This window comes from Heloderma suspectum, chromosome Z (genome assembly GCF_057233095.1).
Source record: "Heloderma suspectum isolate Gila_16-S chromosome Z, 16-S_ref, whole genome shotgun sequence".
NCBI lineage: Eukaryota > Metazoa > Chordata > Lepidosauria > Squamata > Helodermatidae > Heloderma > Heloderma suspectum.
The window spans coordinates 17,413,751-17,434,088 of record NC_139476.1 but is presented as its reverse complement, the minus strand read 5'-3'; the positions used below and the strand labels follow the sequence as shown (position 1 = coordinate 17,434,088).

At 47.6% G+C, this 20,338-nt stretch overlaps 1 protein-coding gene across 1 annotated transcript; it reads left to right on the top strand.

Moving 5' to 3' along the window:
* The first annotated feature begins 3,535 nt into the window (after positions 1-3,535).
* Positions 3,536-20,132, top strand: LOC146333803 (vomeronasal type-2 receptor 26-like). The gene is made up of 6 exons (XM_084825710.1): positions 3,536-3,568; positions 4,647-4,809; positions 13,541-13,653; positions 14,314-14,523; positions 16,150-16,276; positions 19,231-20,132. Exons 1-6 carry the CDS (start codon positions 3,536-3,538, stop codon positions 20,130-20,132), a joined length of 1,548 nt encoding a protein of 515 aa, XP_084681836.1.
* The last annotated feature ends 206 nt before the right edge of the window (positions 20,133-20,338 follow it).

The window sequence follows — 20,338 nt, the reverse complement described above, 5'->3', positions numbered from 1 at the left end:
TTGTTGGCGTTTCTTAACCCATAAACTACAATGGAGCACATCAGCCCTAGTTTCTCCTAATTAATTAGGAGGTTCAAACAGCTTTGAGCGATGGTTAAGCTCTGGCAGACTAGCCCTGGAGCTCAGCCCCCCTACTATCACGCCGAGAGAGCTGTTCTTCCAAAACCTTATCCAGACCTGCTCCTGCAACCCCTTTTCATTCCAGGGGTGAGATAAAAAGGATTTCAACCTTTTAAAAAGCTGTTTGAGATAGCGTCCCACGGAGACTCCGCGGGATGCTGCAAGGACAACATTGGCTCCGACCAGAAGTCGGCTATAAACAGTAAAATTTGAACCACAATATTCCCTGCCCTGAGGCAGATCTACACCTTGTGTCATATCATTACAATCTCGTCATGAGAATGCTATATCCGTCTTGCATATTTATACCGCATAAGACACACAATGACATTTGTTGTGGTATTTTGGATAATCTGGAATAAAAAGCAGGACACAACACTACAAGAGCAGTATATTGAATGCATAATGTGCCCCAACAGCGATCCATGTGCTTCAATACCACTTTACAGCAGTAGCGTAGATCCAGCCTATGGGCTTCATCACACTGAGTTTTTATCTTGCAATTGAGATGGCTCCTTCACAGAAGTTTGTGGGCTCTTTACATGACGCCATGATCATAGAATCATAGAATCATAGAATGGTAGGGTTGGAAGGGTTGGAAGGGGCCTACAAGGCCATCGAGTCCAACCCCCTGCTCAATGCAGGATCCAAGTCAGAGCAGCCCTGACAGGTGGCTGTCCAGCCTCGTCTTGATGCCTCCAGTGTGGGAGAGCCCACCACCTCCCCAGGTCATTGGTTCCATTGTCGTATTGCTCTAACAGTCAGGAAGTTTCTCCTGATGTTCAGCCGGAATCCAGCTTCCTGTCACTTAAGCCCATTATTCCGTGTCCTGCACTCTGGGGTGATCGAGAAGCGATCCTGGCCTTCCTCTCTCTGACAACCTTTCAAGTACTTAAAAAGCACTATCCTATCTCCCCTCAGCCTTCTCTCCTCAAGGCTCAACATGCCCAGTTATTTCAGTCTGTCTTCATAGGGCTTTGTTTCCAGTCCCCTGATCATCTTCATTGCCCTCCTCTGAACCCTCTCCAGTTTGTCTGCATCCTTCTTAAAGTGTGGTGCCCAGAACTTGGCACAGTAATCCAGATGAGGCCTAACCAGTGCTGAGTAGAGGGGAACTAGTACTTCCCGGGATTTGGAAGCGATGCTTCGATTAATGCAGCGCAAAATGGCATTTGACTTTTTTGCAGCCACATCACATTGTTGGCTCATATTCAGCTTGTGATCGACAACAATTCCAAGATCCTTCTCGCTTGTAGTGTGGTTGAGCCACGTATCCCCCATCTTGTAACTGTGCATTTGGTTTCTTTTTCCTAGGTGAAGAACTTGGCATTTATCCCTATTCAATGTCATGCTGTTGTTTTCTGCCCAGCGCTATCCAGATCACTTTGAATTCTATTTCTGTCTCCCAGGGTATTAGCTATCCCGCCCAATTTTGTGTCATCTGCAAATTTGATCAGCATCTCCTGCACCTCCTCCTCCAAGTCATTAATAAAAATGTTGAAGAACACTGGGCCTAGGACCTAGCCCTGCGGTACCCCGCTCGTTACCCCTCCCCATTGATAAGCACTCTTTGAGTCCAATTCTGTAGCCAACTGTGGATCCACCGGATCATTGTTTCACCTAACCCACTTTGAGCTAGTTCATCAAGACATCATGGGGCAATTTGTCGAAAGCTTTGCTGAAGTCGAGGTATATGATGTCTACAGCATCCCCACGGTCTACAAGGGAGGTTACTTGATCAAAAAATGAGATCAGATTTGTCTGGCAGGACTTGTTTTTGACAAATCCATGTTGGCTTTCAGTAATCACTGCATTGTTTTCAAGGTGCTTCCAGATGGATTGCTTTATGATCTGCTCCAGAATTTTCCCAGGGATTGATGTCAGACTGACTGGTCTGTAGTTCCCAGGTTCCTCCTTTTTACCCTTTTTGAAGATAGGGACAACATTAGCCCTCCTCCAGTCATCTGGCACTTCCCCCATCCTCCATGATTTCTCAAAGAGAATAGACAGCGGTTCTGAGAGTTCTTCTGCCAGTTCCTTTCTTACTCTAGGGTGCAGTTCATCTGGCCCCTTCAGCCTGGACTTCGTCTTTGCCAGGGGGGTCACAGACCCTCTTTTGGGAGAAGACTGAGCCAAAGTAGGGATTGAGCACCTCTGCCTTTTCTTTGTCATGTGTTATTGTTTTGCCATCCTTATTTAATAGCTGAGCCACCATTGCTTTCCTCTGCCTTTTACTATGCACATAGCTGAAGAAAGCCTTTTTGTTGTTTTTCGCATCCCTCGCTAACCTCAGCTCGTTCTCAGCTTTAGCGTTCCTGACACCATCCCTGCAATTCTGTGTTATCTGCCTGTACTCTTCCTTTGTTACTTGGCCTTCCTTCCACTTCCTGTATGTGTCCTTTTTTGTTTTCAGGTCATCCCTAAGCTTTTGTGAAGCCACATTGGCTTCTTCTGTTGTCTTCCACCTTTTTTTCCTGTTGGAATTCTTTGTGATTGTGCCTTGAGGATTTCCTTTTTTAAAAGCTCCCACCCATCTTGGACTCCTTTTCTCGTTAGCGTCGCTTGCCATGGGACCTTCCTGATCATTGTTCTGAGTTTATTAAAATCAGCTTTCCTAAAATCCAGGGTATGCATTTGACTACACTCAGCTTTCGCTTCCCTTAGAACCAAGAACTCAAGTACAACATGGTCGCTTTCCCCCTGAGTTCCTGTAACTGCTACTTTATCCACTAAGTCATCTCTGTTGGTTAGGATCAAGTCAAGGATAGCCGATCCTCTAGTTCCTTCCTCTCCTTTCTGTAGGAGGAAGTTATCCGCCACATAAGCCAGGAATTTCCTGGAGGGGCCATGTTTTGCAGAATTGGTCCCCCAACAAATATCGGGGAAATTGAAGTCCCCCATTACTACTACATCCTGCTTCCTTAAAACACTGGCTATTTGCTTTTCAAAAGTTTCATTCTCGTCTTCTCCTTGATTGGGTGGCCAGTACTAGACTCCAACCACCAGGTTCCTTTTATTCTTTGCTCCATTTATTTTGATCCAGATGCTCTCGATGGGATTTCCAAGCTCCTCCTCCTGTATTTCTGTGCAGAGATATGTATTTTTCACATACAGCGCAGCCCCACCTCCCTTTCTGTTCCTCCAGTTCTTTTTGAACAAGTTATATCCTTCATTTGCTGTATTCCAGTCATGAGAGTCATCCCAGCAAGTCTCAGTTACACCTATCAAGTCATAATTTCCTTCTTGTATTAAGAGTTCAAGTTCGTTCTGTTTGTTTCCCATACTCTGGGCATTAGTATATAGACATCCAAGACCATGTGCTTCGCAGTCTGGCTTTCTTCCTACGTGTGTCTGGAGACTATTATTGGGCGCTATTAGAGCTGTTCTGGCCGTTGCTGTGCATGATCCTACGTCCATGGTTACCCCCAACATCACATCTCCCTCCCCCGTAGGATTCGGTTTAAAGCTCTCCTGAAGAAGTTCTTCATGCTGTGGCCAAACACATTCTTCCCAGCCTTTGTGAGGTGCAACTTGTCCCTAGCCAACAGCCCATCTTCCAGGAAGTATAGCCTGTGGTCCCAGAATCCAAATCTCTTGCACCGGCACCACCTTCATAGCCAGTCATTCACTCGGAGTTTTTTTCTTTCCCTTTCCATCCCTCTTCTGACTACTGGAAGGATGGATGAGAAAACTATCTGGGCCCCAAAGTTCTTGAGCTTCCTTCCCAAAGCTTCAAAGTCTGACATGATGTCTTCGTAGCTCTGTTTCGCGTTATCATTTGTTCCCACATGGATGAGAAGAAAGGGATACCTGTCAGTGGGCTTTATGAGTGCAGGATCATTCAAGGCATCTCCTGCACTAAATGCCCATTACTCTGTTTTTAAATAGATCGCAAATCATGAGCTATCAAATTACCCCACTGAGTTCCGCTTCAGTTTCCTCCATTAAAAGACTTAAAGCGGCAAGAGAATGGCAGACTCAGATAAGGGGAGAAGGGCATGTAAAGGTAGTCAGTGGTGATCCTGCATTTAAAACGGAAGCAGAAAGTGCCTTTTTAAATGCAGGATTTTAGGCTGGTGTAGAAATGCCCTAGGTGTCAACTCCTCCCTTTCCCCAGCCATCAGTCTGGGACAATGAATGTTGGCGCAAGGCTGAACTGCATGTGTGATTCAGGTGCTCAGATTTACAAAAGCCAAAGGGCAGAAAGTGACAACTGACGTCGAGTCCAACTGGCCCACAGAGAACTTTGATGCGAACCTTTCTTTCTCCCTCCAAAGTGCTCTGGGGCTGTGGTTATTTCACATCTGCGCAATTATCAAAATGATAGTAATTCTTGAGGAATCCCCAATGGATTTTCATCCAGCAAATCAATTACAAAAGACATTCTGGAGAAAACATGCTGAAGTTAAAAATGTGCTGAGCCCTTCCGTGTGGGGCTGGGGTGGGGTCTGATCACTGGGTGTCTGGTCGTTTCTGCATAAGATCTAATTGCCCTGCTGGGGCCTGTCAAATCTGCTCTGTTTCAGGTGACATTCCCTAGAAGGGAAGGTCTCTCTGTGTCACTGATGATTCGGCTGCTGCTGCTTTGGCTCCTGCCCCAGGCCAACCAGATGATGCTGAGGACCAGGTGCCTCTTGACGAAGCTAAATGAACGGGAAGACTATTACAGGCCAGGAGATCTGATCGTCGGTGGGAATTTACCACTTGGCAGTTATTATTATAGAAAGACACAAGACTTCCATAGTTTAGCCACATCACAGTTATCTCTTTTACCGGCGTAAGTTTCACCAAGAGAATAGAATCGTAGAATAGCAGGGTTGGAAGGGGCCTACAAGACCATTGACTCCAACCCCCTGCTCAATGCAGGAATCCAGGTCAGAGCATCCCCAACAGATAGCTGTCCGGCCTCATCTTGAAGGCCTCCAGTACGGGAGAGCCCACCACCTCCCTAGGGAATTGGCTCCTTTGTCGTATTGCTCTAACAGCCAGGAAGTTTCTCCTGATGTTCAGCCGGAATCTGGCTTCCTGTACATTGAGCCCATGATTCCATGTCCTGCACTCTGGGATGATCAAGAAGAGATCCCGGCCTTCCTCTCTGTGACAACCTTCAAGTACTTGAAGAGCACTATCCTATCTCCCCTCAGTCTTCTCTTCTCAAGGCTCAACATTCCCAGTTCTATCAGTCTCTCCTCATAGGGTTTTGTTTCCAGTCCCCTGATCATCTTCATTGACCTCCTCTGAACCCTCTGCAGCTTGTCTGCATCCTTAAAGTGCGGTGTCCAGAACTGGACACAGTATTCCAGATGAGGCCCAACCAGGGCTGAGTAGAGGGGAACTTCACGTGATTTGGAAGCTATACTTCTATTCATGCAGCCCAAAAGAGCATTTGCCTTTTTTGCAGCCACATCACATTGTTGGCTCATTTGGGTCCAGCTTGTGATCTACAACAATTCCAGGACCCTTCTCACTTGTAGTATTTTTGAGCCAAATATTCCCCATCTTGTAACTGTGCATTTAGTTTCTTTTTTCTAGGTGCAGAACTTGGCATTTTTCCCTATCAAAGGTAACCAATAATGTTGTTTCATGCTGACAATCTGGTAACAGCTAAGAAATGTCCCCCCACCTCTGCCCCAAGCAGACTTCATCTAAGATAGGGGTGGTGAACATGTTCTCAGTCTGCTGGTAGATCTCTGGGTGATCCGCAGTGGATCAGCAAGCATTTCTGACACCCAGTTTGTAAGAACAGAAGCAACATATGTCTCCCTCCAACCCTCAATTATACATCCGAAATGAAGAAAACATGGGGGCAATCAGGAGTAGGATTTTAACCCAAGGCCTGCAAACTCCATTCAGGTCTGAGGCCAGAAGTTCAGTTCTAAACTCCTTTGCTCAGAATATTTTAAATGAAATTGCATGTCTTTAATGCAAAGTGCAGACACCAGTTGGAAGATCTCAGGGTGCTTGTAAAAACGTCTTTCCCCCACTAAATCAACAAACTGTTGTTGTTCAGTCATGTCCGACTCTTCATGACCCCACCATAGCACGCCAGGCCTTCCTGTCCTCTGCTCTCTCCCGGAGTGTGCTCAAGTCCATATTCATTGCATTGGTGATGCTATCTAGCCATCTCATCCTCTGCCGTCCCCTTCTCCTTTTGCCTTCAGTCTTTCCCAGCATCAGGGTCTTTTCCAGTAACTTTTCTCTTCGCATTAGGTGGCCAAAATATTTGAGTTTCAGCTTCAGTATCTGTCCTTCCAGTGAGCAGTCAGGGCTGATTTCCTTTAGGATGGACTGATTTTACCTCCTTGCAGTCCAGGGGACTCGTAAGAGTCTTCTCCAGCACCACAGTTCGAAAGCATCAATTCTTCGGCGCTCAGCCTTCCTTATAGTCCAGCTCTCACAGCCATACATTACTACTGGCCCTGCTTTAAAAATTACACATTACTCCATATCATTTGGCCTACATGTTAAGAGATACTTTGGACAACAAAAAACTCAGCAATTCCCCTGTAGCTGCTCTGTAAAGGGAGGAAACCTAAATTAACAGAGTCACCAAGAAAGCTTTTGAGCCACCAAGAAAGCCCACCCATGTAGTCTGTCCTGCACTGAGTGACAGTAGGGGTGTACGAAACTCAACTTACCTGGCTCCGCTGGGGTCCGCAGGTGGGGGAAAGCAATCCGTTCCTCCCCCCGGAATCCTCGCTGTGGGGGGGAGGCAATCCATTCCTCCTCCCCGGAATCCTGCCTGGCTGGCTCCACTCCGCGGCCAGTCCGCAGAGTCACCGGCCGGGAAAACCCGCAGCGGGGCCTCCAGCCACTGCCAGGCTGCTGCGGATGCAAATGGCGTCCTGCGTAGGGAACACTATTTGCGTCCCTACGCTAGCCTGTGATAGGCTACGTAAATATATACATAGCCTATCACTGGCTAGCGTAGGGACGCAAATGGTGGCCGCTGCCAGAGCCGCTGCCACATCCACCACCAGGTAGGTCCGTCCTGGGGGGGGGTTCCACAGGGTGGCGGCGGGGGGGGAGGCCGTTCCATCGACTCTGGGGGGGGGCAGATTCTAAAGAATCCGGCCTCACTGGAGTCCGTGGCAGAATTCTCCACCATCCCTAAGTGACAGTGGCTTTCCTTCCTGGTCCTACCTAGAAGTTCTGCTCGGGATTGAACTTGGGGGCTTGTGCCCTTTTGGTCCTTTGGCTAAAACTAAAGCAAGATGCCAGTCCTCATGGCTGTGAATAAACAGCAGCTTTAAACAAGAACAGCAGGAGCTGCCTCATACTCAGCCAGACCATCAGTCCTCTCTAGCTCAGCTTCCAGCAGAGGCTCTCCAGGATGTGTGTGAGAGAGTCTTTGTCTCCCAGGATTGCCTGCATATGCCAAGGATTCACTCTAGGACAAGTTGCATTTGATGGAGGTGCTCTATCACTGAACCGAGGTCCTTCTTTGGGATATAAATCAAGTCTCTAGTCCTGAGGGTTAAGAACATCAGAAGAGCCCTGCTGGGTCAGACCAAGGGTCCATTTAGTCCAGCATTCTGTTCACACAGTGGCCAGCCAGATGTCGACCGGGAACCCACAAGCAGGACACGAGTGCAACAGCACCCTCCTGCCCATGTTCCCCAGCAACTGGTGTACATAAGCTTACTACCTCTGGTACTGGAGGCACATAGCCATCTGGACTAGTAGCCAGTGATAGCCCTCTCCTCCAGAAATGTGTCCAACCCCCTTTTAAAGCCATCCAAATGGGTGGCCATCACTACATGTTGTGGTAGTGAATTCCATAGTTCAACTCTGCGCAGTGTGAAGAAAGACTTCCTGTTATCTGCCCTGAATCCCCCACCAATCAGCTTCACAAGGATGACCTCGGGTTCTAGTATTATGAGAGAGGGAGAAAAAAGTCTCCCTATCTGCATTCTCTACATCATGCATAACTCTGTACACCTCTATGTGTCTCCCCCGACCCGTCTTTTCTCCAAGCTAGGCAATCCCAGCTGTTGTAATCTTCCCTCACAGGGGAGATGCTCCTGGATCATTTCAGTTGCCCTTTTCTGGATAAAGGGGTGATCTTAGTTAGAAGCTGCTCTATACCATGTCACAGCTGTGGTGCAATTAGGTCAATCTGGCCTGCAGTGATTGGAAATAGCTCTCCAGGTTTTCGAAGAGGGCTCTTTCCCAGCCCTACCTGGGAGCTTCTACAGGCAAGGCGGGGCCCTGAATAGATCTGAATCACATGTGCAAAATCTCACTTCACTACAAAGAAGTTTTGGAGATGTAAAGTTTGCTTTTTAAAGTTTGCTTTAAAAAGGGTCAAATTCCTGCAGGACAGGTCTATCGGCAGTCATCAACCCCGATAGCTAAATAGAGATTCCAGTCCGAGAGGCAGTCTTTCACCAAATGGGAGTTTTTATGTAGGTGAAAAGAAGAAAGGAGGGCTGTTGCCTTCATCTCCTTCTTCTGGGGCTCTCAGGAAGCCTCAAGGCTGGCCACAGCTGAGCTAGATGGAGCCACATTGGTCTGATCCAGCAGGGTTCCACGGATGTACTTCTTTCAGGTTTCTTCTTTGACAAGTCAATGGAGGAGGCTGGTCCAATGAAGAGAAATTAGCCATTGTTAAGCCTGATGGAGTGCCCTGTGGGAAGGATCCTGGCAAAGGCTGACTTAAAAAAAAACTCTTGTTTTGATTTTATGACTGCATTTTGGCTTTACCTGTAAGCCAAGCATTCACATACTGAAAATGAAAATATAAATAATGAAAGTATTTCATAAAGAAATAAATTATAAATGTGCTGAATTAGATCTCTGATCCAGCAGGACTCTTCAGATGTTCCTATGAAATACTTCTAGGAAGATGTTTTGTCTTTCAGTGTCAATAGAACAATCTGAATTTTGCTGTGAATCATTCATGGAGGATTATTCATGTCTTTGATCTAGAAGGTTTTTCTTGGTTCAGAGAGGGTTGAACCAGATAGACATTTTAACCCTCCACTTAGAATCGTAGAATAGTAGGGTTGGAACAGGTCTGCAAGACCATCTAGTCCAACCCCCTGCTCAGTATAGGAATCCAAGTCAAAACATCCCTGGCAGATGGCTGTCCAGCCTCGTCTTGAATGCCTCCAGTGTGGGAGAGCCCACTATCTCCCCAGGCAATGGGTTCCATTGTCATATTGCTCTAACAGTCAGGAAGTTTCTCCTGATGTTCAGCCGGAATCTGGCTTCCTGGAACTTGAGCCCATGATTCCGTGTCCTGCACTCTGGGATGATCGAGAAGAGATCCTGGCCTTCCTCTCTGTGAACTTCTCACCAGTTCTGTTGGGATCCTCACCAACCTCCCAATATCACTCTCATCATTGCAGGACAATAATCAAGAACTACCAGCACTTCCTGGCCTTGGTGTTCGCCATCACTGAGCTCAACAAGGATCCAACTCTCCTTCCCAACACAACGCTTGGCTTCCGCATCTATCAGCACATGGACATTGTCAGAGTGATCTATGTGAACAGCCTCTCTCTGCTTTCCACTCGGGGGAGAACATTTCCCAATTATAAATGTGACAGGCAGGATAAACTGGTCTCCATTATTGGTGGTCTCGACTCTCAATCCTCAAGGGAGATTGCATCCTTAATGAGCATCTACAAGATCCCACAGGTAACAGGATCCATCTGGGGATAGATGTTGGGGACTCTGGGTATGGACTTATTGCAGCATTGTCATGGGGAATGATTACATGCATTGAATAGGAGTGTACAAAACACTTACCTGGTTCTGCTGGGGCATCCGTGGTGGAGGGGAGGTGCTCTGTCCCTCCCCCCGAATCCTCCCCAGCCAGCTCCACTCTGCGGTGACTCCACAGAGCCGCCAGCCGGGGCTACCTGCAGCCAGACCTCCATCTGCTGCTGGGCTGCGGCTGCAAATGGTGGCCGCCATAGTGGCCGCCATTTGCATCCCTGCTGTAGCTGTGATGGGCTACGTATATATTTACGTAGCCTATCATGGCAAAAGGCAGGGACACAAATGGTGGCCACTACACCATTTGCGCCCCTGCCTTTCGCTGTGATAGGCTACATAGATACTTACGTAGCCTACCATGGCTATGGCAGGGATGCAAATGGTGGCTGACGTAGAGGCCACCATTTGCGGCTGCAGCCTGGCAGCAGCCAGAAGACCACCCAGAGCCACCGGAGCTGCCACCGCTACCGCCACCAGATAGGCTCTGTCCCGAGGGGATTCCGTGGGGTGGCGGGGGGGGGGATTGCCCCGTTCCGCCACAGACTCTGGGGGGCCGGATTCTAAAGAATCTCACCTAACTGGATTCTGTGGCAGAATTCTCCAACATCCCTAGCATTGAAGGGGCAAGAGAAGCATTCCCTCTTCAAAGGAAGGCCTGGGAGAACATTATGCAATATATTGAAAGTTATTAGACTTTTGCTAACCACCGTGGGAGACTGGGAAAGAGAGGATAAAAGATAGCTATGCCTTCAGCTTGTTGCCCAATATAGAAACAATACTGATATGTAAAACCAAGGTAGGATTAAGTGGGAAAGGCTATAATGCTCTACTAGAATCTTGTTGGGCCTGGGAGGGAGATCCTACCTAGGGATGGTACGGGCGCCCAATTCAGTCCAGGAGTCTGGCGGACTCCCCCCCACCTGTGCCCCCAAGCGGCACCCGCCAAGCCCCTGCCCCTGCTCACCACCACCACCACCCACACTCGCCAAGTCATCCATGCTCACCCAGGACCTGTCCGCGAGTGCCATTTTGCAAAAAACAAAAAATGGGCAATCACAAAATATGCACACATCTAGACTTACACAAAATGGCACCATGAATGGCCCATATATGCAAGATTACAGGCATAAATGGGCCGTTTTGCAGAAGACCAGATGTGTGCCTATTTCACAACTGCCATTTTTTTCACAAAATGGCTCTTGTGTGCTCATGGACGGATCTGTTATGTTAGAAAAGGTTTTGGGCTGGGAGAAATAGCAACAAGTCTTATGACACGATGCTACAAGATTCCTTCTTCTTGCTTCAATCAGCTATACAGCTGCTCCTCTGGAATCCACCCAACCTCAACAAAAATATAGTCAGTCTTTTATATACTGGACTATTAACTGGGCTTCTTGTCCTGATAACCATGATGATTCCAATAGTATCAGACTGGGAGGGTGCTGTTGCACTCATATCCTCTTTGTGGGTTTCCTGTGAGCACCTGGTTGGCCACTGTGTGAACAGAATGCTGGACTAGATGGACGTTTAATTTGATCCAGCAGGGCTCTTCTCTGTTTTTATTTCCATATAAAACAGCCATTGTTTCAGCCACATGCCATAGGATGTAAACTGAAAGTGCTTTGAGTTGGGGCACTCCTGGGGTGTTCTGTTCAGCCCCACTAACATTGTGTCACATTTTCTCTTTTGTGTGTCATAGAATCATAGAATGGTAGGGTTGGCAGGGGCCTATAAGACCATCAAGTCCAACCCCAATCATGAGGATAATGTAAGCCGCCTTGGGTTCCTTGCAAGAGGAAAAAAGGCGGGATATAAATGCAATCAATCAATCAATCAATCAATCAAAGGCTTATTCATTGCAATGGTTAGAAACTGTGTCAGGGTTTCCCTGCATGGCAACCCTGACTTTTGGGGTGCTATCCACACTGAGGTGGGGTTGGGGAGTATGAAAGACATCACAGAGCCTCCATTTACATTTAGATATCCATGTTTAAAATTGACATCTTCATTCTGGATAGTCCTTCATACATCTGAGGTTGGCTGTATGAGTCCATGGAAGCGGATGCCATGAAAAGTATGCTACTCTTTAAAATGCTACACAGTTCTGCTGCAACAGACTAACAGGAAATTCCTTCCTTCAGCTCGGTTACAGCTTGTTGAATTATGTTCAGGGAGAGAAAAGGGAATTTTCATCTTTCTACCAGATCAATCCCAATGAAGATCATCAGTATGTGGGCTTAGTCCGGCTGCTCCTGCATTTCCACTGGAACTGGGTTGGGCTGGTTGTCCACAATGATGACCGTGGTGAAAATTTCATCCGGATATTGACACCAATGTTCAAGCAGGAGGGCATCTGCGTGGCCTTCACAGAACCGTACAAGCCAACAGACCCATTCCATCTGCTTCGAGTACAATCTGGCAGCATTCCTAGTTCTTGGTTTAAGCCCCAAGTGATTATTGTCTTTGGGGACACGAGCGTTGTAGGACAAATAGCCATGTGGGTGGGTAATCATGAAGAAAAGACCCAGACTCTATTTAGGAAGGTTTGGATTATGACATCCTGTTGGGAAATTGCTGTGATGCGCTCCCCCTTGGGTTTGCGTTATCTTCAAACCATCCATGGTGCTTTACACTTCAGAGTCCACAGAAGAGATGTGGCAAAATTTAAGCATTTTCTCAAAACTTTAAATCCATTCCAACCACAAGGAGATGTCTTTCTCCGTGACTGGTGGGAACGGGCATTTGGCTGTCAGTTTCCAAATTCAGGCCAAACCTTGCAGTGGGCAAAGAGAAAGTGTACTGGGAAGGAGAAGCTACAGGACACGCTTTTCTCCTTATTCGAACTGAGCATGTCTAGTCACAGCAACAACATCTACAATGGCATATATTCCGTGGCACATGCATTACATGCTGTATCTGGATCCAAACATGCAATGATGGGGGACAGCAAGATGCATCTGAATGTTCAGCCATGGCAGGTAACATCCTTCTTCACATTTGACCATTTTCTAAATAGCACAATAGTGGTTTCTCAATGGTCTGGTCCTGGAAGCAAAAGGTGAGCCAGGGAGATGGGCCAATACTCTATTTTGAAAATACTAAGAAAGGTATATTTCATGTATATTCTTCCATGGCCATGATTTCCCTTAGAGAGCATAATGAAGTGGGTAAGGAGTAGAGGAGACATATATCGCTTCTGTAATAATCATGTATTTACAATGGTGGATGTTGTGAAGGGAGGAATCAGTTAATCGCCCAACAAAAACACATTGTCTTAGGGCTCCTTCACACAGAGTTTTTATCCTGCGATTGAGATGGCTCCTTCACGGAAGTTTCCGGGCTCGTTACATGACACCGTGATCCTCCAGGGCATCTCCTGCTGTAAATGCCCTTTGTTCCGTCTTTAAATAGATCGCAAATAACGAGCTATCGAATTACCCCATTGCGTCCCTCTTGAATTTCCTCCATGAAAAGAGGAAAAGCGGCAAGGAGAGGAGTGAGATCAATGAAAGATAATGGAAGACTCTGATAAGGGGGAAAGGAGTGGGGAAAGGAAGTGCGTTTAAAGGGAGTCTGTTGTGATCCTGCAACGGAACCAGAAACCCCTGTTTTAAAGATAGGATTTTAGGCTGGTGTAGAAATGCCCTTAGTCCATAAAGCATTGTTGGCCCACACCCCCTGCTGCAACCCCCAGAAGCTCTCAGCAGGCAGCTCCCCCGCCCCATGTCCCTTCTTGCCAGGCAGCTGAAGACCCCAGATGTTGGTCTCTTTGCTGCTAGGAGCAAACTCCCTCTCAAAGATCTGAGGGTGGGCTGTAGCCAAGAAAGCCAAAGCCACTGGGCAAGCATATTGGAGCAGATCATGCCCCACGGAGACAACTCTTCAGCATTAAACTAAACAGAGTGCAGAAACAGGTCTCCTACCCTGATGGCATTCATAGTTCATTATAGAATCATAGAACAGCAGGGTTGGAAGGGCCTGTAAGACCATCGGGTCCAACCCCCTGCTCAGTGCAGGAATCCAACTCAAAGCATCCCTGACAGGTGGCTGTCCAGCTTCATCATGAATGCCTCCAGTGTGGGAGAGACCACCACCTCCCTGAGTAATTGGTTCCATTGTTGTACTGCTCTAACAGGAAGTTTTTCCTGATGTCCAGCCAGAATCTGGCTTCCTGTCACTTGAGCCCATTATTCCGTGTCCTGCACTCTGGGAGGATCCAGAAGAGATCCTGGCCTTCCTGTCTGTGACATCCTTTCAAGGACTTGAAGAGCGCCATCATATCTCCCCTCAGTCTTCTCTTCTCAAGGCTAAACATGCCCCATTCTTTCAGTCTCTCCTCATAGGGCTTTGTTTCCAGTCCCCTGATTATCTTTGTTGCCCTCTTCTGAACCCTCTCCAGCTTGTCATTAGAAGACATCAGAGCTCACCCACAGTTACCTCATGTAATAAGTCTCTCTTCCATTTCAGATTCTTGCAGTTTTGACAAATGTCCGGTTTAACAACAGTGCTGGGGATGAAGTCTCTTTCACTGAACATGGCAATAGATATGATATCCTGAACTGGATCTTCTTCCCAAATGGGAGTTTGTCTCCTGTGAAAGTTGGAGGAGTGGATTCAGGGGCTCTCACTGGCCAAGACTTTACCATTCGCTCTGAAGCGATCGTTTGGCCTACAGAGGTAGGACTGAAGTGGATGTTCTGGGACAGTGGCTGGCAACAGGGCACATGCCAAGACCCCTGATGATGCCTGCCAGACAGCTTCCTCATGCCCCTTCCCCTGTCCTATCCCAGAGCCCACAGAAGTGGCAATGGTGGCAGGAGAAGCAATAACTCAGAGGGAGGAAAGGGAGAGCAGAAGTGCACAGAAGTGACAGCAGTGGGAAGAAATGAGGAGGCGGAAGAGGGAGAAGGGAATCCGGGGGGGGGATGGCTGCAGAACAAATACACCCTCAGTTCCGGGGGGAAGAGGAAAATGTGGCAGTGGGTCCAAAAAGGTTGCTTTCCCTTGTTCTGGAGTCATGGGAGAACAAAAGGATGGTGCACTTCTGTCCCTGGAGAACAGAAGGTGTCTTTCTAGATGAGAGCACAGGCCTACTGAGTCCACGGAGGGGTCATTGTCCAGTGGGAAAGAGCCATTTTTGCATGCAAATGTCCCAGGTTCTGTCCCTGGCATCTCCAGGTAGGGCTGGGGAAAAGTCCCTGCCTGAAACCCTGGGAAGCTGCTGCCAGGCAGTGTAAACAATGCCATCCTCGGTGAACCAATGATCTGACTTGCTGAAAGGCAGCCTTCAAAGTTCGGGTCTCAAATATATTTTATATCAGCCTCACACTCAAGTCGGGACATGAGTGTTGCGGGAAGGAAAAGTCCAATGGAGAAAGGTTTTGTCAGGGTGGAAACTGAGCCCATAGAGCCCCAGAGCAGTTCTGATTCTGAGGATGAGCAACAACCTGTGGGAGAGGAGTGCGCTCATCTCTCACAGGCACAGCAGCAGGGAGAGATTCCTCCTGCCTGCATTCCTGAGAGGGATAGTGACCCTGGCAGCGAGAGAGTGGGGGAGGGGGCCTTGCTGGATGCTCGGTGCAGACGCAGGGAGCGGCGCCAGATGGAGGGCGCTGAGAGGGGGCATTCTGCCCGCTTGGCGCGCAAACAACGGTCGCATCCCGAGGACCCACGGGAAAGAGGACCTCTCCCTAGTCCATAAGTTCAGGGTCTTCCCGCCCTCCTCCTTCAAACGGGGACCAACTGCCTTACCTGGAGCTTAGGCTGCTCTGCTAACTACCCCAGTGCAGTTCCTTGCTTAGTCGCTGGTGATTAGCATCTGAAAGAGTCATGAAGTTGTAAAAGGAATAAAGCCTTGGAAAGAATCCTTTCCGTCTGTGTCTTGAGTTGGAGGGGACTGCAAGAGGCAGCTAGGGCGCTCCTGACAGGTTTGTAGAACCAGTTTGCTTTTCTGTGCAGAGAGAGGCATGGAGCTCTGTGCACAGAGAGGTACAGAGCTCCATGCCTCTGTCTGCATGGAGGGTGGGAAGTGGGTGGGGTGGACTCGCTAATGTCATGCGGGGGAAGCCCATCCACTTGATGTCATCAGGATAAAGCAACTTCTAAGCTTCAAATTTCTGTCTTTTCTATGAGCCTCTTTTAGGTTGTTCTAAGTAACCAGCAGACATCGAGAAGTCATTTGGCCCTCCTAAATTGGTGATCCTATCCATCATGTAGTGTTAAAGTATTTTGGGTAACTCTGAATTCTTTTGAGTGCATTTGCTGTCCCCTGGAAATTTCCGTTGTTTGTCTTTTCCCTTTTAGAAGCCACCCTTTGCCAGGTGTGTGGAGCGGTGCTCTCCAGGGCACCGGAGAAAGGTTCCAGAGGGGAAGCCGGTTTGCTGCTACAGATGTGATCGTTGTCCAGAAGGGATGATTTCTAACTGGACAGGTAGCTCCGACTTTGAGAGCAATATAAAACTACAGAATGTACTGGGTCAAGAGTGGAGTGGGGGCAAGGGGAAGATCATAGATAAGGAAAAGAGTCCATCATTTCCGCTAGGAATATTTTCTCTATAAATGCCATTATGGATTGCATGCCTCTGTGGTTTCCTTGTTTGCAAAATAATTACAATTTACTGAAGAAACTCACAAGTACAGAATCTGATGGGTGTTTTCCATATTCTTATTGGCTCAGCTTTTCATGCATAATGAAACGACCATGTCCTCAGTTGTTGTTTTGGAATCAAACTTGAAGTCACGTTGGCAGAACGCAGATCAGGGCAAGCTGGTTGGTCATTTTGTGAGCATGTTACCTCAATGTCAAACAAATTGCCTTTTTTGTCTATAGTGATTTCTGTAACCTGTTCCACAGCTTCCGCAGTCAATAACCTGAAAATTTGTTTGTCCATTCAGGTGGCACAGGAGGTGACATTTCCTGCAGTTCCAAGTGTTTTGTTTTGTTTTTCATGTTTAGTTATGTAATTTGGCTTTTTTTTCTTGCAGAATGTTGAACATGAATCTGTATATGGAAAAAACAAACAGGAAAAAAGCATTTTGTTTTTTGATTCTGGTCTTATGAAATATGTTCCCACTAGGCTGTGTACGGACCTTCCGAAGCGGCCCCGCTTCACTTCAAAGTGATTTGGACCCCATCTGCTTTGCCTCCGATCCGAATCATAAGCGAGATTTAGACATCCGAATCACTTGTTTTTGGAGTTTTCCCATTGACTTGCATACAAAAACACAAACTGCCATAACTTCTTCAGTTTTCATGATAAGTACACCTCTCAGCCCCACTGGAGGGCATCCCACCTGTCAAATCTCAGACAGTGTACTAGTTTTTGTCCAAGGCACAGGTGAAATTTATTTTTTTTAAGGAAATCTCTCAAAGAAAAGAGGTATAACTTTTTGCTGGTTGCACAAGTGCATGAAAGTTGGGAAACACACAGCCCCCCTGGAGGGCATCCCACCTGCCAAATCTCAGACCCTTTGGCCCAGGGGTTTTGGTGCTAGGCACAGGTAAAATGTGCTATTCTCAGAAACTCAAACCAAAGTTCATAAAGGGATAATCAAGTTAGGCGCTGAAGTGGTGAGGAGGTCACGATCCCTAGACTCTGCTGTAGGTTTCTTTGAAGTGCAAATAACCCCTTTCCCCTAGTACTGCTTTCCTATTCAGTCAATAAACTCAGGGTCTCTCTGGCTGAATCACCTGGGAAAACACTGGCGGGTAGGCAGGAAGCAAACAAAGGCAGCAACCCTGCCAGGCGGTCACAGTGACTGGAACAAAGGGCAACGACAGTGGTCTGCTGGACCGACAGAGGCAGGAAGCCACACAGCAACCCTCCCAGGAGGGCACAGCAGCACCTCGCCCACCTCTGCCCCTGCCAAGCCCCCGACAATGCCTCATATTGGGCTTGCTTGCTTTGCAACACGCAGCGCAGTATTATGTTATTTAAATAATAGCTGTTAATGTGTGTAGCACTTAGCCCACTGTTTTTGGAAATGTGGACTGTGTGTAGTCCTTTGACACACACTGTTTGCTTGTCCACACAGCACATACACACACGCGCGCGCACGTGCGCGCGCACACGAACAAAAGAAAAGCAAACACTAAACTACAAGCAAAGGGGGGGGACTAACTGTAATCATAACAGAAGAGAAAGTGTTTTTTAATTTTATTTATTTATTTATTGTTTTTAGGGGAAAGAGACCAAAAATGGGAAGGGAAGGAATTGAGAAGGGGTGGAGGGGAGACAAGAACAAGGAAAGGAGATATGAGAGAGAGAGAGAGAGAGAGAGAGAGAGATGACAGAATCAAAGTTAGGGCAAACTAATGGTTGAGAGAGAATTGAAAAGTGGGGGGAAGATAAGCAACTACAGTAAAACCTTTGGGATTTTTAAGTGAACAAACAAGAAGAATGAAAGGTAAACCCATTACAGAAGGGTGGGGTGGGGAGAGAGTAACATAGCTGTCATAGCACGCGCTTCCTTCTCGGCTTTGTTCTGCCAAAGGAGAGTGGGAAGGGTTTAGGCTTGCTCTCCCATGCCTGGCAGAGACTGGCGCAGATGCTCTCGGTGGCTGCAGCAGAGGCGGAGTAGGACTGGAGCCGAGAGAGAAATGCCACGGAGCTTCCCTCTCGGCTCCTGTCCCATCCTGCTTCTGCCGCAGCCACCACCACCATTGCACACAATGGCAGCTCATCAGGGCAGTGGGAGGCTGCTCAATGATCAGGTGGCTCACGCGCCCCAATGGATCATCTTGCGCAACCCCTGGGCTTTGTGCACCCCACTTCGGAGACCACTGCTCTAGCCAAATAACGTTCAGAGTAGTCTTCTCTCCAGTAACACTTCTCTCACAATGAGCAAATGGAGGCTGACTCACAGCAAAGCTCCCTCTCTCCCCCTCTCCCCTTCCCCCCTCCCTCCTCAGCTTCTGCCCCTCCTGGTGGCTGGATCTCTCTCAAATTGATATATTTGGCACTTTCGGCTCCTCTCCCCTTCCCCCCTCCTTCCTCCTCCTTCCCTCTGCTTGATCTTTCACAAGTTGATACATTTTGGAGACAGCCTATCTGGGCTGCTCAGAAGGCATAAGAAGAGCTACAAATCTCTGAAGCGGGCGAGGTGCCTTGTCGACAAGCTGTTTTGCTTTGGGGGCGCCTCGTTGCTATTCTGGTCTGCTTCTGATCTTGACGAAGCACCTCCAAATCAGCCCACTTCACCTCATTATTCTGGCTTCGGACGGAAGCGGTGCACAGCCCTAGTTCCCACCACTTACCAAGAAAATGTGAGGTCTACAATAAGCTAAACATTTTTCCATCCCCTTCTTTGAGGGCACAATTGGCCCCCACAAAAAGAATATCTGTGTCATGTTTGAGATATTTCAGTAGCTGTGGCTCATTCCAGATGCAGATCGCTGTGCCTCTTGCCCAGAAGATCAACACCCAAACAGGAACCAAGACCAGTGTATCCCCAAGAAGATCCACTTCCTTTCCTATCAAGAGACACTGGGGGTTGTTTTAGTTTCTCTGTCTCTTTTCCTCTCTCTGATCACATCTACAGTGCTGGTAACATTTATTAAACACCGTGACACTCCAATTGTCAAAGCCAACAACCGAGACCTCACCTACGTCCTCCTTACTTCCCTCCTGCTCTGCTTCCTCTGCTCCTTCCTGTTCATTGGCCGACCCACAAAGGTCACCTGTCTTCTCCGACAAAGTGCTTTCGGCATCATCTTCTCTCTTGCTGTTTCTTCCATTTTGGCAAAAACTACCACAGTTGTTCTGGCCTTCATGGCCACCAAGCCAGGAAATTTGGCAAGGAAAATCTTGGGGAGACAGTTAACAATCTTGATTGTTCTCGCCTGTTCCCTCATCCAAGGTGTTATCTGTGCTGTCTGGCTGGTAACCTCTCCCCCATTCCCAAAATTGGACTTCCATTCTTTGGCTGGAGAGATCATAGTGGAATGCAATGAAGGCTCAGTCCCTATGTTTTACACTGTCTTGGGCTACATGGGTTTCCTGTCCCTCGTTAGCTTTATGGTGGCTTTCCTAGCAAGGAAATTGCCTGACAGCTTTAACGAAGCCAAGTTTATCACCTTCAGCATGCTGGTATTTTGCAGTGTTTGGATCTCCTTTGTGCCCACCTACCTGAGCACCAAGGGGAAGTCCATGATGGCAGTGGAGATCTTCTCCATCTTGGCCTCTGGGGCTGGTCTCCTTGTATGCATCTTTCTCCCCAAATGCTACATTATTGTGCTGAGGCCCAATCTCAACACCAGAGATAATCTTATAAGGAAAAAAGATTAAGGCATCTACCATGTTGGATTCTTCATTTCTAGTTCCCTGTGAAGTACATCTATTTAAGGAGGTCAATAAAATGACTCAAAACTTAGTGTGTTGAGTTATTCAATAAACATCAGGGTCCTTTCCAAATTGGGGCCTTTGCCCACTGGTGAGGCATTTGTTCTTTCCCAGTCAATTGAAAGTCCGAAATTGAAATCGTCTAGATAACG